Genomic DNA, 17179 nt, shown 5'->3' with positions numbered 1-17179 from the left:
CAGAAAACCTGGATCTGGCCCTGGGCAGAACGCAGGGAATGTAGGTGAAATGACAAGAAACATAAAGTTGGGAGATACATAGTAGGAAGGGCCTTTAAGGTAAGGACATGAAGCTGGAATCTGGTGTGGTTGAAAACAGTGCACTGTTTATTCTGGGCCTGCTCCTGCATCCACTGAAGTCAAAGGGAATTTTTAATTGACTTGAATGTGCATCAGACCCTCTGTTAGAAGGGTATATTTTTTCATATCAAAGTGAGATCTGGAATAGATTTTAACTGATTTATGTGAGGCAAAAAATGAAAACATCTTCTGGTTGCATTGTAAGAATAGATATTATGGAAATGACTATACAAAGGAGATGAGATAATCTTAATATGGGAGTGACTGAGTTAATGGCATTGCTAAGCCTTTGACCTTGCTGGGAGTGAACTATATACTTTCAGAAGCCTGAGGAAAGATAGGTAGAGCTGGGTATTTATGCAGTTAATAAAAGTGCTATTGCCTTCTTGTCAACTCACCTGACTCCTGAGTGCTTTTCTAAACATTACAGACACCATCTCCTGATTTTCTTGATGGAAACCAAGGCACCTCTCACTTTCCCCTGCATGGAAGCTTTATAATATTGCTGATCATTGTTGCCATTGTGATATTATTACCTATTTGATGGTATCTCATTTCTATTTTTATTACTTAGCTTACCTTTAAAGACCAACATTATATAAAGTAATCTTCCAAGGACTAAAAAAATGAAGAAAAAGGTAAAAAGTACACAAACTAAGATACACTGTTTTGTACCTTGCTACCACGGACATGAGGTGCTCTGTAAATATCTAGGGAGCGAGATAAAGTTTTTCTTCAGAGTTTTCACATTGATGCCTTGAGCACTGGTAATAGGATGCTATTTAGCATGTTTACTTTTGTTCTCTAAGCAGGCATATTATGAAACAGTAAGAGGATTTTGTTGTTCATTATGTTCCAGAATTGTAGTTTTTAATATTTTGTTTTATTACATTTATGAGACTGTAATGTTATGCTATTTTTATATTATGGAGAGTTGCAAGGTCACAGCCTGTTTTCACAGCAAAAAGAATTTAAATTTTTAAACCTTTAGGAAGAAAGTTAAGAATCTGTGCATTTTTACAATTTATCTGCAGTAGAAATGTAAACATACAATTAGAGCAAGCTGCACAATCATCATTGAGAAAGTCTCAAAAATAATAAGTTGGATTCAACATTGTTATAATATTTGTATATTGCATCAACTGTGCATTAGCAATATGAAGAGAAAGTTTCTGCACTAAGAAACTTAGGCTGGATTCTCTGATCTACTGCCTTCACACACACAGTGAATGTAAATCAGCCAGAGATTTTCCCTGACAAATTTCCTTTGCATAGGGCAAATCTTTGGCAAGTGGGAAGCAGGTGGAGGTGGTTCTGTCACGTAAGCTTTGCCACACAATACTGATGCATCCCTCACTAGAGTTTTACCACCTGGCGTAAGGGCAAGGTGGCAAATCGGGGCAGTGAGAGGAGGTGGTATAATGGAGTTAAACTCCACTATACTCCATCCTTGGCTGGCATAAGAGCTTCTGCCAGGAGCAGAAGTTAATGCTGCCCCCACTGCCATGGTTGGGTAGAGTAGGTCCAGGGAACCATGACGGTCAGCCCATACATTGCACTGCACTTTTTAGAGGGATTTGGAGGAAAAATGTGTGTAGGGGATTCTGAGCTGAGTGAAGGGGAAGGTTTAAGGTGACGGAGATACCATGGAAGGAGTGCCAGAGAAGACAGCTGGAGGAGATAAAGAACGAAGCAGATACAAAGATACAAGTTGTGTAGCTTGAGCTCACTAATGGGGAAAAAAGACAGGCCAAGAAGCTGTCAGGAGCCAGGTTGTATAGACAAGAATTTGATATAGGAGAAGGCAAGAAAGGAATCTGAAAAGGGACTGAACACAGTCAGTATAGTAAGCATGGTGAATGATTTTTTGCCCATCACATTTTGAACTCATTGATGGGGGATGAGATGGGTGGGTGGGTGGGAGGAGATAGGAATAGTTGGAGCAAGAGATACTCCGGGCCTGAACAAGCATGTTGATGGTAGGAGTAGAGGGCGAATAGGCTTTGAGATGATGTAACTGCAAGATGTTTTAGAAGTAATGAAAAACATGGAGTAATACAAGGCAGAAACAGACAAGACATATTTGATCATCTGTAGTCCATCCTCCTGCCAGTGCAGTGGATGTGTAATATATTTTCTAATGCTAGGCTGATTCAAAGCAGTAGAGCCAAAGAATTGTGTGTGTGTGTAGCCTTTAATGGCTACTACCCAGCTATTATGGATATAACAGAACAAATAACTCAAAACCAGAATAGAACAAAGGGCCAAATCCTTCTTGGATTATTCTTTACATCTGGTCGGCAACCAGAATTTCTGTTCTGTGGGAAATTCTGACATTAAAAAAAATTAATTCCAAATCAGAAAGTAAAGCTGAAATTTCGTACAAAATGAAAAATTCTGAAAAACCTCTACTTGGAACCATTGAAACATTTTGTTTGGATGATGTCTATTTTTGTTTGTTTGTTTTGATAACATAGAAATGTTTCTTTTTGATAAGGTGGAAACATCATTTCAATAATGTCAGATTTTATTTTCTCTAAACTAAATTATCCAACATTATTGAAACAAAATGTTTCAACATTATCACTTTCAAAAATTGATTGCAATCAATACATTCCTGCCGCATGTTTATAGTTCAACAAACTGCATTTTTGACGGAAAATGGTTCTGTCAATCTTTTTTTAATCAGATGATCAACTCCTGTAGGCAATCCCAGTGTCTATAATGAGATTACTTGTGCTAATATGGGAAGTAGCATATGGCCCAAAATATTGTTTTACAATATTTCCACTTCAGCCTTCATCAGGAAGTGTATAAAAGGAGGAGTAAAATGGAAACATTTTCTTTACTTCTGAAATGTAATCTCTTCACTGTTGCTGCATTTCATTGGAATGTTGGTGCCTGGTATGTGGGGCAGCTAAACCACTCAGTTCAGGGCCTGTACCCTTCTCTGAATCATACAGCACTGAGCGAACTGCCAGCAGTCAACACATTATTAATTTTAATAATAACCACACTAGGTAAAGCATGATGCCGAGCAGTCAAACAGGTAGAGATTTTTTTTACTTGGAACGCCATATAAAAATTAACTTCAGAATTCACATTCTGCAAGATGTTAAAACTTTTTTAAATTGTCTGGAATACATGTTCATTTAACAAGGGGAGCAGAATAAACTTATAGCAGCTTCCCTGCTGCTAATGTCGCTCTCCTTGATTTCCATCCCCAGTCCCTTGGTGAAAAGACAAATGAGCTCAGGCATGGAATGCCCAGGGAGGAGCAGGATGTCAGTAGATACAAGTGAGGATTAGGAAGAAAGGTACCAAGGGGAGTGGAAAAGTCAGGCAGCCAAATGTGCCTTTGAGAACTGATGGGGGAATTTGGAAAGAGGGAGGAGGATCAGAGAGCAGGTAAAACACGTAACAAAATACTGCAGGAGGGGTAGGTTTGGGGGCCAAATGGATGGGGAAAAGAAGGAAAAGCAGTGAGAGGATTGCAGGGGGGATGCACCTGGGATCTGGAGCAGATCTGTGTCTGCGTGATATTACCCTTCCCTGAAAGAAAAGAGGAAAGAACATAGAAAGGAATTAGATATACAAGCAGGAAATATGCATGCTTAGCCTTAGTAAGTGCTCCCCTCTACTGGTAAAGTAACAGTAGATAGGGTTAAAAAGAGCTCTTTTCCTTGGTGTTTAAGCTCTAGGGAGCTAGTGTTTTGAAATCCAAATATCCAGATGTTATTGCCTCATAAACAATTCTTCAGGTTTGAGTATTTTTTTCACTGAGACTATCCTGAGATCAGCAAGGCTGTAGTTTAATGTACTAAAATGTTTAGCTACTGGTTGAAACAATTTTTCAGGAATCACATTAAACCTATGATTGAAGGGAAAAGGCCCATAAACTGATACTAGTTTTAACTAAGAATTCATTGTTGGAATTAATTCATGGTTAATGACATAGATGGTCAAAATTTTTCTGTAGATAAGAGGAAGTAGAAGATTAAAATTTTATATTAGCACAGGGAATGTACATTGTTCGTACATCCTCCAGGAGAGTAAAAATGACCACAAATTGGTTTAAAGCAGCTAACACCAACAACCAGATAGCACTAAGATATGAAGGTAGTAGATACTAAATGGAGAGATTAGACAAAATATGCTGAATTCTAATGTTTGTTTATTTTAAAATGTCTACCAGGACTTTTTTTTTTTTTTTTTTTTTTTTGGCACTTAAGACAAAAGGGTCTTATAGAGCTGCTTGGCACAGGACCAGAAAGGAAGGGGGGAAATGTGGCTCTAAGCCCTCTTTCCACTCCCCTGATCCTGAGCCCAGGCTAAGGATTGCTCTAAGTTATCCCTTAGGGACCATACTACTAGCACACATCACTGGAGTGTAAGGTGGTCCAGCCACACCTCATCCTGGCCCTGACACACCCACTGGTTTTCCCTCTTGAGACTTAAAACAATAAAATAAATCACACACAAGCTCTAAGTACCACTCCAATTACTCAAATTTACAACGTGAAATGTCAACCACCTTACCTCTTCTACCAAGTAGCAGCTCTAAACACAAACAACATCCCAAATGCACCATCCAGTACCTCAATCTCCCCTAACTCTCCTCGAAGGCCAGGTAAAACAAATTAACTTTGCAGCATGCTCTGAAAGACAGCAAGTCTGGAATATTTTAGCCCAGGGCCATTCCAGAACAGTGGGTTCCTTACTGTTATTTCGAGGGAGATGGGGCATCAGTGCCTCAGCAGACTGTAACCATGGCAGTGTATCACTATTCCAGCAGATGGCATACAGCCAACTATCTTGGCTTTATGCCATAGTGGGATTCTCCTATGCCAAAGGAATCCCTAGCAGTTCCATTAGGGCAGCTTTACAGCTACTTTGTGTTTCCTGAGGAGCGCAAAGCAGATTGATTGAAGGGGGAAGCACAAGGATCTGGTCTAATGATTTTCAGAGAATAACTTTACTGCAGTTAGAAAATTGATGATGGTATGATGTTACGCCGTCATATCAACGTTGTGCACCTTTGAAATTGGAAATAAGTTCTGCTTTTGAGGATCTGACAGCGGCCCTACTTTTAATTGTTTATATGGCAGGATTCTGTAAACCTCAAAGAAATTTAGTTAAATCTAAAAGTCAGCTGCATTTGCAATAGCAGAGGGTTATCGTAATGCTTGGGCACTTTACAGAATGCAGCTTTAAGCATGTGGTCAATTTACTTGAATGCAAATTACAGTGACTTTCTGGAATAATTAATGCTCTTGAGACTCAAACATTCAATTAATGGAGAGTTTTGAAACTAAATCTTTTTCAGCTTGGGAGGTCTGAATGGCCAATTCTAGCACTTTGGGACATTCCATGTAGATTTATGACATTCCATGGAGGACTTTTGGTTCCTTACACCAATAAATGGATTACATGGATTAATTTCAGGGTTTTCAAAATTGTGACATATAATATGGATAATCTTTTTCATTTCAGCATTTCAAAATCTTCAGTTCAGATAAAAATATTATTCATTTCACATACCTGTGCTAGCTTACCATGTGTGAGAGAACACAGCAGAGTGGAAACTGTTTGTACAAAAATGATGCAATACATACTGATCTGCTACATAGAACCTCATCCAAAAATGATCATGTAAAAAAAAGTTAGAAAAATAATTCAAAGAAACAGCTATGATTAAAAAAAGTTCAGATTAAGCAAGATGGTTTATAACAATAGGAAATGGACCATGCTGACCTTTAGCATGGCTGTTATCTTTGCATGGCTGAATATATACATTATTCTATGGATGATTTCTTACTCTTTTTTCATGTGAAATGATTTGTATCAGAAGATTATTTCCTCTTTTTTTTTTTGCTTTATCAAACTGTTAAGAATCAAGAATTACAATAATGGATCATAACTGAAGTTACTGTAAATTCTAATAAAAAAGTACAACTTAAGAGTTAAACTACCAACCTTTGAAGCATAAAGCAGACACTTTATCCACTAGGCTATAATAATTAACAGCACAGGAATTCAGAAGTACCATTTTACAATAAAAACGTAAATTATGAAGAAAATAACTGGTAGGCAATCTAATACAAAGCTATGGAATTCAAAGTTTGTTCACAAACTGATACCTAAATCTGTGTGCCTGCAACATCACATGCTAATCAGGATTAATTGGCTGTGTTTTGCTTAAGAAAAGTGGAAAAGAGAGAATAAAAACAAAAATTTCCTGCATTTTAGCTATGTACTTGTTCATAAAAGGTCACTTTTTAAAATGGCCTTTTTGCATGTGATGTTAGAGAGATTTGGTCTGTGGAAAAATCTAAAAAGAATCAAGTCCTACTGCTTAGTGTTGTCAGGGCAACCAGCCAGATTATCCAGGGCAAAATTCTCCTTTTAGATCTCCTCTCAGATCTTTGGACATCAACGGAAATCGGTGAGAGTTCCTTGCATTTAAGCCCCAGTCCTGCTGGATCTGTACAGATAAACACTTATGTCCACTCAAGTCTTTGCAGAATTGGGCCAAAAAACTGATCCTATAGTTATAACAGTGGTGGTAGCTTTTCTAACTTGACTTTTACAACTTTCAAGCTTTGTTGAACAACCAGAGTGTGGAACAAACAAGCCACAAATACAGCTGGTTAGAAAATGGAATTTTCATTCTGTGGGAAATTCCAACATGATGTTTTTGTTCCAAATTAGAACAAAAAGTCAAAAAGTTGCAATTTACTGCGGAACAGAAATTCCAAAAAATTGTTGCTAGCAAACTTTGAAATGTTTTGATAATGCCAAAACATTTCAATACTATAAGGACATTAACATATAAATAATATCAAATATATAAATAAAAAAATGAATTGAAATGATAAAGTCAATGTAAAACATTTTGGCCTTATCAAAACATAAGAAAGTTGAAATAATTTGTTTTGAGACTTTTTCCCATAGAAAAATTAATTAAAATCAATATGTTTGCAGAAAACTTTTTATTCTGACAAATCTGCATTTTCTGATGGAAAACTGTTCCATTAAAAAAATTTCAACCCGCTCTAGCCATAAACTACATACAATTCTGGCCATAGATTATAGAAGCTGTGGCTCTGGAAACCAAAGAGACAGTCAGATTCACCAATAATTAAAGGGAAAGTTACAATGAAGTTTCCTTGTTCATATCTATCATTTCCTTTTCAAAAAGGAAACACACGGCCCTAAATAGGGAGATTTTATGTGAACAAACATTTAAGGAGCTGTAAAGCACCATGTATTTTTTAAAGAACTTTATATTCTTGCCAAAATCAATGATGTGCTCTCACTTTGCATAGCTCTACACAGTCAGTGAGGTCTTCATTTTCAGTATCAATTTTATTTATTTCTATATTCTGGATGAGTGAAATTGTTTACCTTTCTCTGTAATTATTTCAGTTTAGGAATTGTAATGAGTCAATACTGTGAGGTTACTGTTTATAAACGTACATAAATGGCAGCATGGAAGGAGAACTAATACTGACTGAAGGGAATAGTTGGCCTTTTCATAGTGTCAAAACACAAGGGGGCTCTATTAGTTAGCTGGACATACCTAGCAGAGACCAGAAAGTTTACATGAAAGAAGGTCAGATGTGAAAGATGGTTGTTTACTGAATCAATAAATAAGTAATTATTTAGCTCATGAAACATATTACCCTAAATCCTACCTGTAATTCAAAGAGTAGAAGTGTAAACTACTTGGTACTGAATACAATCTATCTTTGAGACTATGCAGAAGCCATTAAGTACATTCAGAAACCATCAGCTCTTTTCCTAATGGAATCTCAATAGGCACAAAATAATTACAAGTAACATGGAGAGAAATTACAGGTAGGAATAAAACACTAGTTCTACACTATCCAAAATGAATGCAGAGTGCTAAAAATGCCAGCTGTACCCAGCAGACCCATTAGTTTCAATAACAAACTTACTATCCCCCTAATACCCTGATTGGTCCAAGCCACAAGGTAGAAGCCAGGATTCTTATGTATATATGTTGAAGTTAAAACTGCATTTATTCTCATTGAAGAGGGTGACTATGCACAATCGACTTGGAGGCTTAGCTTTGTTCTCTCAGTTAAAAGGACATTTCTAACTCACGAAAACAAGAATGTATTCCCTGCCTACTGCTGAATATTCTCCCATTCTTCTGTGTGTCGTTGCTTTGTTTCTATATACTTTTGTCAAGGCCTAAAAAGATAAGAAATGATGCACAAATATGCAATTAATTATTACAGATGTGCACTAATGCTTTGGGAACGTACTATCAGCACTCTGCCAATCTACAGATTATTATAACAATATCTTAAAACTGCAGCAATTCTGTTCCACCTGCTGCTTTTGTTGGAAATCAGCATTTCTAGCTGCATCTCCCCTTCAGGACACAATGTGCACTGAAGCAGTGCCTGCTGCTCTCATGTCTCTGATGGCATATGTAAAGGTTGGAGAGTAGATGCAGGTGCTCAGTCTCCCCACCTATTGCCTCAGACAAATGTACACTGACATAAATGTGAAGTTATCTCCGAACATAGATGTCTGGCTCTGCAGCCATTGCCTGACACCAGCACTTTATTTTCTTTATAATGTGCACTGACTTGAAAGCTTTTTTTAGGTCCTGACCTTGGTAGCAGTTGCTGTTACGTTTCATCCTCGAGATAGGAAAGGATAAAAAAGAAGAGACTGATCAGTTTTCATTATGCCCTTTGTAATTCAGAATACCTCAATACAGTTCCCTCTAACTCTGTTCCTTCTCAGCCTGAATAATTCTACTTCTTCTAATCTCTCAGTAGTCATTATATGTATATTATATGTACATGCTGTGTGTTCCCAAATCACCTTTGGCACCTTTTTCTGAACTTTTCAATCTTCACTGTTTCTTTAGTGAGTGAGGTGATTTAAAAAAAAAACAACATAATCTATTTTCAATTCCTTAATAAAAATGCTTTTTTTTTTGTTAAACAAATTGTATTAATGAATTGGGAAATAGATTTTTTGATAAGTCACTTGTGTTTTTTAAGTGGCACATTTATTAAATTGTGCTTGGTATATTGATTCATTTCTTTGTTAATTTTTGGGATGAAGTTCTCTACAGAAAAACAAAAATTTTGAATTCTATGGTACTTCTAGTTACACAAAATGTCATGATTCTTTTCAGTTAATGTTATCTGGGAACCTGTAAATCATTTTGATAATTCATATGTTTTATTATGAATAGATAACAACAATGTGATGATAACATTTGGGAAAACAGTTCTTTTTAAAAAACTTTTAAAAGCATGGTAAAAATCACAAGTCAGACTTGTGCCCTAACCACTCATGTTTTGCTACTTACTGTGTACCTCACTGATTGCTGGTGTATCTGCACTTTCAGTAGCTGCTTCCCATGGGAATGACACTTTCACCGTGGCCCACACTTCTTTCATCAAACCACATGCTCTAGATTCCTGCCCATGATCCCTCTGTGGGAAAGCTTGCCATTTTATCCATCAGAACCCTCCTGCATATTCTCTACCTTCTGACATTGCAACACTTAAAACATTTCCATTCTCGCTTTTTTGATACAGAGTACTCATCTGATTGGTCTTTCAAGTGAAAGCAGTCTAACAGTAGAGACTGGGCACCAAAAGAAATTTCTTCCAGTGGCTTAGTATTTATTACAGAACTAATGGGAGTATCATGAGCAAAAGGAGAGAGAAATCTAGATTTTTAACAGAAACGTACAAAAGCTTGTTTGCCTGAGCTATGACGTTCTGGACAAAGCTTGCTGCTGTCTCATAATAACTGTATTACAATATAAAACACAGATTCTGGATCATCAATCTATCATCACTAATTCACATTAAAGTTTGGAAGATGTCAGACAGACAAAGAAAGTACAGGACTGTTTAAGTTAGCAAGTACTATCTTTTAAAGTTTATTTTTGTCAAAACCCTAAAAGCATTTCAAATCATGATACTGGACTCCAGAACTGTGTAGACTAATTATATAACTTTATTTTTTCTATACTTACTCAAAAAATGTAGTCCATCCAGTCTCATCACTTTTAGTTGCCAGAAGCCCACTGTTGCCATGATAAGTAAATAAAACAAGCTCTTGACCTTGGGCAGTCATGCTCTTCAGGCATCCATTGGTGCCTATAGTCAGCCAAATCACTTGGTTATCAGGAGACACCACTCTCACTGGCATCCGATTGGGATCCCGTCTGATACGAAGTGTATTTCCATTGCTATCCGTTACTGCTGTAATATCATTATCATTACTGTAGCTAAAATTGTACAGATAGTCTCCAGTGACTAAACTCATAGTGTATTGGTGAGTACCATTAACATCAAAGATATAGAGCTCTTGATCAGTTGGAGAGGCAACTTCATAAAAGTTCACTGAATTCAGCAAGGGCTTGTTCTTTGACACAGCTCGTATCCGAATATTTCCAAGATCAGCAATGTACAATGTACCATCTGGAGACACAGCCAAGGAGGAAGGAGCATTAAGTTTGGCATCTTTAGCATAGCCATCACCACTTTGGTAACAGTCACAGTTGACATCATTTTTGCAATCACACTCTGATGGTATTCCAGCAACTAACGAGATCTCTCCATCAGTTGTAACCTGCCTTATTCTGTTAATCTTTTTTTCATCAGTTTCTGTAATGTAAAGTACCCCACTGTAGGACACTGCAATAGCTGTTGCTGATTCTAAAGTAGTCTGTACAGCATGCTTTCCTACAGAGTATTCCACACCAGGCACTTGGCAGTGCATCGGTCTCCCAGCAGCAATACGGACCTGACGATTTTCAGTGATCTGCAAAACCACATTGTTATCCAAAACATAAATGGAGTTATCCATTGGATTGATAGCCAAATCTGTGGGCCATTCCAGACGTACCTAAAAAAAGAAAAGGGTTTCATTAGTCAGTAAATCTGGGTTAAGTACAATTAACTTGCCGAATTGAATTTAACCTTTTAGATAATAGTTTTAGATAATGCTTTTAGGATATTTCTAATTTGTTATAATCAGACTAGTCAAAAGGTCTCATATGAACACAAATGGAGTAAAAGAAACTATTTTATCCAAATTATAGATCTTACCAAAAGATGCACTGGAACTATCCTACAGGCATTCCACCCCCCAATAATCTGGAATGACCTTATAGGCACATGCACCCTCCCCTCCCCCGCCAATTCGGAGAGTCTAAATCTAAGTAGAAGTTCAAGGAATGGTTATCAAGGAACTACCTACTTATATTGTACCATTGCTAGCAGTAATCAGATAATACCAAAAATGAAATTCAGTACTTTCCAGATTGTGAAATATTGTATTGGTATTCCATTTTCAATCACAGCAACAGTAAAGTCCCTTCATATAACTCCACTGGGACCTATAAAAAAGGGTCCTCTGAGCTCTTTAAAGTATCCTGGCATTCACACTAATAGACTAAGGACATTAGTGGTTCTGTTCATTTAAAAAATATCATTATGCCAATACTGGTCTAATAGATTTGCTACTCTGCTGGTATTTTATGACTATACTTAACATTTCTTGCTGACAATTATGTTGTTCTGTACTACACTGAACTTTATGTGCAGAAAAATTGAATACAGCAGCATATATTTGCTAGTAGAATATACTGAAAATCATGCCCTTGGAATAAGTTTCTTAGCACAAAGTTATCCTGTTAAATATATAAATATTCAACATGTTCCACCTGATTCTATTTCAGGGAGCAACCAAGCTGCACTAGCTTTCCCCCCTACCCTATTTCCCCCTACTTCCCCCCCCCCCCAAATCCCCACTCCAAATTAGCTGTATTTTAATACCTGGCTGATGTGCATGCTAGTGTCGCACGTTAGAGGTCGTGCTGAGGTTAGATCATTAGAGCCAAGCAAAGTTGATATTATTCCATTTTGATCCACTTTTCTAATCATGGTTCCATCAACAAAGTAGATTAATCCATTCTTGTCAATTGCCAGTCCTTTAGTCAAGAGAAAAAAATTAGTTTTGTTACACTAGCCATTTATTTAGCATCCGTTACTGACAACCTGCAAAGTGCTAGTGATTAGGTCTGAGGAATTTAAGGACAGGAAGTACACATCTTAGCATAATGAACAAAGGTTTACTGCACATTCTACTCTTGTTAACTGAATATACTGTTCCACAGAAAGTAAAATGCAATCTATGAGAGGTGCCTGGTATTTTAGTATACCAGAAAAACTGAAAAAATGGGAGTAACACATTGACATTTTAAAAACTTTGGATATAATTTGCTGGATACATAATCTTTGTGAAATTTGAAAAGGACTATAAAGTCAAATATTTCCTGTAAAATCAACTTGGGCTTTTTGTAGCTTCATTCTATACTGTCTTTCTGGACAGTAGAGGAGGAGCTTTTCAAAAACACAGTTGTGATTAAAGCACAGTTCAGGCACTGACTGATTTTTTTTTTTTTTTTTTTTTAAGACCATGAATTGATAATGTCCCTACCTTTGGGACTCATGAGCGTTGCTTCCACAGCCTTGCCTCCATCACCACATCTTGCCTCATCAAATGGAAGGCACTGTTCTCCAGTTCCTGCTACTACATCAGCATTTTTTGTCAGGTCTTTTGCACCAGTGAGTGACTTTGGACGATAGATCCTGCGAGTGTTAGTGTCAGAAACATACAAATCTCCTGTGACTGGGTCAGTTGCAAGGTAGTATCTGTGAGCTGGGTTGCTGCTGTAAAAGGCGATCACAGATTTAAACATAATGAGTAATAAACTGCACATGAGCACTGGAAGAAAAAGTTTCAGATTTAACTGGTTACATACTGGCATTCATATAAAAAATAAAAACAGTAGTCATATGCAATTCGAGATAGCTGCTGTCTCTATAATGGACTGAATCAAAACACTCGATTCTGAAATCTCTCTTGGGTGTTTAAAATCCTGATTTGAATCCAAACTTTGCAGCATGCCTCATCCCTAGCTTACACTTGTTTCATCACCGTTATCACAGTATCTTTTTTATTACAACTTATATAGGGTTGCTGAGGTGCATGGTTTATATTATTCATAAACAGATAAGGTAGGGTTCATATTATTGGTTCATGGGCAGGAGATAAGACATTCTCCTTAGTACTGGTTTAATCTATTCCTCTCAAAAGCATGATATGCATGATTTAATACATTAGGAAAATTCATCTTTTTCACCACAGCACTGAGTGCAGTTTTTTTCCTTTGCACAAAGAATCAGATTTCAAGTTACTGTACATTTTGGGCACAAAACTACTAACTATGCCAATATAGCCTTCATTATACTGAAAGAAAGCCTGTATTGCTATCTTTTTTTCCAGAAACATACAGTTTGCTGCTCTGGTGTTACCACATCATTGAGAATTACTCTTTTGTCCCCCTGCTAGAGAAAAACACCGGAGAGTACCCCTCTTAGTTGATATATCATGATCCAGTAACTTAACCTGCTGCAGTTATGATTCTTGACCTGATTTATGGCACTAAGAACAGAAATGAGGTCATTCAAGTACAGAAGGTGATTTCTGATGGCATGGGAACGCACTGAGCCATAGTGCCAGAATAGTCAGTTCCATTTCTGATATGTTTGCAAATGCACTACTAAAACATATCTACCAATCATGACGATATCCAAACATCTGTTCACAAAAATGTAGTGTCTCACATTTTGTAAATATAAATCAGTGCTAATGTAACACATTTTATACACTGTCACTTGCAAAAAGCAACAGAGACCAACATGAACAAGTTGTGAACAAATTATGTCTTCAAATAAGGACAGCTTTTTATAGCTATCTACTTTAAAACTATAGAAGAGTGCCATATACACAAGATTGTTTTAACATCTTGGGTTCACAGTAAAGAAATCAATGAAGCAGATAAATCATATCAAATGCAAAGTACTTAAACACCTTTTGTAACTGAGTGTGTTACAGAATTAAACATTATATAGCACAACTGAAAACAATTACATGAATGTTTACATTAAATTTGTGTAGTTAATGTAAATCTGAAATTGTTAAAGTAGTAAGCTAATTATTAAAAAATACTTTCAACTCTTAATTATAACACAAATGATTTATAATATACTGGTGTCCAAACTATTTACCACTATTTATATTTAGATGATTACTTTGTTTTTTTAAGAAATATCTTGTCCATTTTAAATACAAATGTACTGCAAAATGCAAAATACAAATGAAATTACTATTTAGTATAATTTTTAGTGTTGGAATACAGCATCATCAGATCAACAACTGTGAATAATTTATATACACAGTATAATATTTCCTGGTTAATTATTTCATAAATAAATGAGGATAAGGCTTCTAATTTTAATACACAGTTCTAATTATAAGAGAAAAGTAATAATTATTAGCTAAGATCACTTATCTTAGTGGTAAGTAATGGATTTTCATTAATACAAAGTTATTTAGATGATAATTGAAAGTGTTTTCTGTTTTTAAGGAAATTATCAGATGTGGAGTTTGTTTACTCAGGATATTATTATGTAGTTAATATAAGGCTCTTCAAGTTGTTAAATGGAAATGTCTAATTACAGTATATTTTTGAGACATAATTGGTATAAATATATAATTTATTTTTAATGGAAAGCTTAAAAGTTGAGGTAGACATATTTGTTATAGGCACATCAATGCTGAATTCTGAAGAGCAAATCAGAACTTGGGGATTTCTATAACATATGGTTAGTAAATTAAGTTTACAATCAGTAGCCATAGTACAGGGATGTGCATACTATATAATTACTGAAAACAACTGGTCATATTGATTGGCTACTGAGGCCATTTTATTTAATCGCAATTTAAAATACTAAGATTCTGACCCATCTGCAAAATCAAAGAAATAGAATCTAAATCCAAGTTACTTCTCCTTAAGTTATCCAACATTGTCTGACTCATTGTAGGGGGCTTCGAAGATCATGCAGTGAGAAAGCAGCATAGACTCAGACTCAGAAGGGACCATTGTGATCACTAGTCTGACATCCTGCACATTGCAGTCCACAGAACCCACCAACCCATTCCTGTACCAGACCCCTAACCTCTGGTTGAGTTACTGAAGTCCTCAAATCATGGTTTAAAGACTTTAAGTTACAGAGAATTCAGCATTTACACTAGTTTAAACCTGAGCCCCGTCCTATGCTCCAGAGGAAGGTGAAATCCCCCTATGGCCTCTGCCAATCTGATCCTGGGGAAGATTTCTTCCTAATCCCAAATATGGCGATCAGTTAGACCCTGAGCATGTGGGCAAGACCCACCACCCAGATACCTGGGAAAAAATTCTTTTTAGTAACTCAGAGCCTTCCCCATCTAGTGTCCCCTCTCTGGCCACTGGGAATTTTTGCTACTGCCAGTCGCTGCTGGGCCACATGCCATTGTAGGCAGTCCCATCACACCATCTGCACCATACACTTATTGAAACCAGTTAGGATTTTTGCCCCCACTGCTACCTTGGAAGGATGTTCCAGAACTTCACTTCTCTGATGGTTAGAAACCTTCACATAATTTCAAGCCTAAATTTGTTTATGGACAGTTTATATCCATTTGTTTTTGTGTCCACACTGGCGCTTAAGTTAAATAACTCCTCTCTCTCCCTGGTATTTATCCCTCTGATGTATTTATAGAGAGCAATCATATCTCCCCTCAGCCTTCTTTTGGTTAGGCTAAACAACCCAAGTTCTTTGAGTCTCCTCTGATAAGGTAGGTTTTCCATTCCTCAGATCATCCTAGTAGCCCTTCTCTGCACCTGTTCCAGTTTGAATTAATCTTTCTTAAACATAGCAGATCAGAATTGCACACAGTATTCCAGATGAGGTCTCACCAATGCTTTGCATAATGGTATTAACACTTCTCTGTCTCTACTGGAAATATTGTGCCTTTATGCATCCTGAGATTGCATTAGCCTTTTTCATGGACACATCACATTGATGGTTTAGTCATCCTGCGATCAACCAGTACACCCAGGTCTTTCTCCCCCTCTGTTGCTTCCAACTGATAAATCCCCCATTTTATAGCAAAAATTCTTGTTGTTAATCCCTAAATGCATGACTTTGCACTTTGCACTGTTAAAATTCATCCCATTTCTATTACTTCAGTTTACAAGGTCATCCAGATCTTCTTGTATGATATTCTGATCCTCCTCTGTATTGACAATACCTCCCAACTTTGTGTCATCCATAAATTTTATTAGCATACTCTCAATTTTTGTACCAAGAACAGTAATAAAAATGTTAAATAAGATTGATTTCAAGACCGATCCCTGAGGAACTCCACTAATGAAAACTTCCCCCAGCCTGACAGTTCACCTTTCAATATGATCCGTTTTAGTCTCCCCTTTAACTAGTTCCTTATCCAGCTTTCAATTCTCATATTAATTCCCATCTTCTCCAATTTAAGTAATAATTTACCATGTGGAACGATATCAAATGCCTTACTGAAATACAGACAGATTAGATCTACTGCATTTCCTTTGTCTAAAAAAGCCAGTTACCTTATCAAAGAAGGCGACCAGATTAGCTTGGCACGATCTACCTTTTGTAAAACCATGTTGTATTTTATCCCAATTACCATTCACCTCCAAGTCCTTAACTACTTTCTTTTTCAAAATTTGTTTTAAGATCTTGCATACAAATGAGGTCAAACTAACACTATTTTCCTTGTTTTCTTATTTGTATGGCTATAGAACCTTTTACTATTGGTTTTAATTCCCTTTGCAATGTCCAACTCTGCTTGGCTTTTGGCAGTTCTCACGTTATCCCTACACTTTCTTACCGTCAAGAGGTAGCTTTCCTTGCTGATCCCTCCCCTTCCATTCCTTGTAGGCTCTCTGCTTTCTCTTAAGCACCTGTTTGAAATACTCACTCAGCCAGCTTCGTCTGCAACCCTTCCCTATGAATTTTTTCCCCTTACTTGGGATGCAGGCTTCAGATAGTTTCTACAATTTTGACAAAGTAATTCCAGGCCTCCTCCACATTCAGATCTTTGAGTTCTTCTGTCCAGTCCATTT

General features: G+C 36.8%; 1 protein-coding gene across 11 annotated transcripts in view; it reads right to left on the bottom strand.

Annotated features, from left to right (window-relative positions):
* TENM3 (teneurin transmembrane protein 3) overlaps positions 1-17179 on the bottom strand; it is a 1277620-nt gene that overhangs the window by 32197 nt on the left and 1228244 nt on the right. For all 11 annotated transcript variants that reach the window (XM_034771464.1, XM_034771465.1, XM_034771467.1 and 8 more), the window contains 3 exons: positions 12631-12863; positions 11967-12121; positions 10160-11034 (listed from right to left, as the gene is read on the bottom strand). In XM_034771464.1, the coding sequence (XP_034627355.1) occupies positions 10160-11034; positions 11967-12121; positions 12631-12863 (1263 nt within the window). The remainder of the gene's footprint in view (positions 1-10159; positions 11035-11966; positions 12122-12630; positions 12864-17179) is intronic.

This window comes from Trachemys scripta, chromosome 5 (assembly GCF_013100865.1).
Source record: "Trachemys scripta elegans isolate TJP31775 chromosome 5, CAS_Tse_1.0, whole genome shotgun sequence".
Classification (NCBI taxonomy): Eukaryota; Metazoa; Chordata; order Testudines; family Emydidae; genus Trachemys; species Trachemys scripta.
The sequence above is the reverse complement of the archived record's forward strand: the minus strand, read 5'-3'. Positions and strand labels throughout refer to the sequence as shown.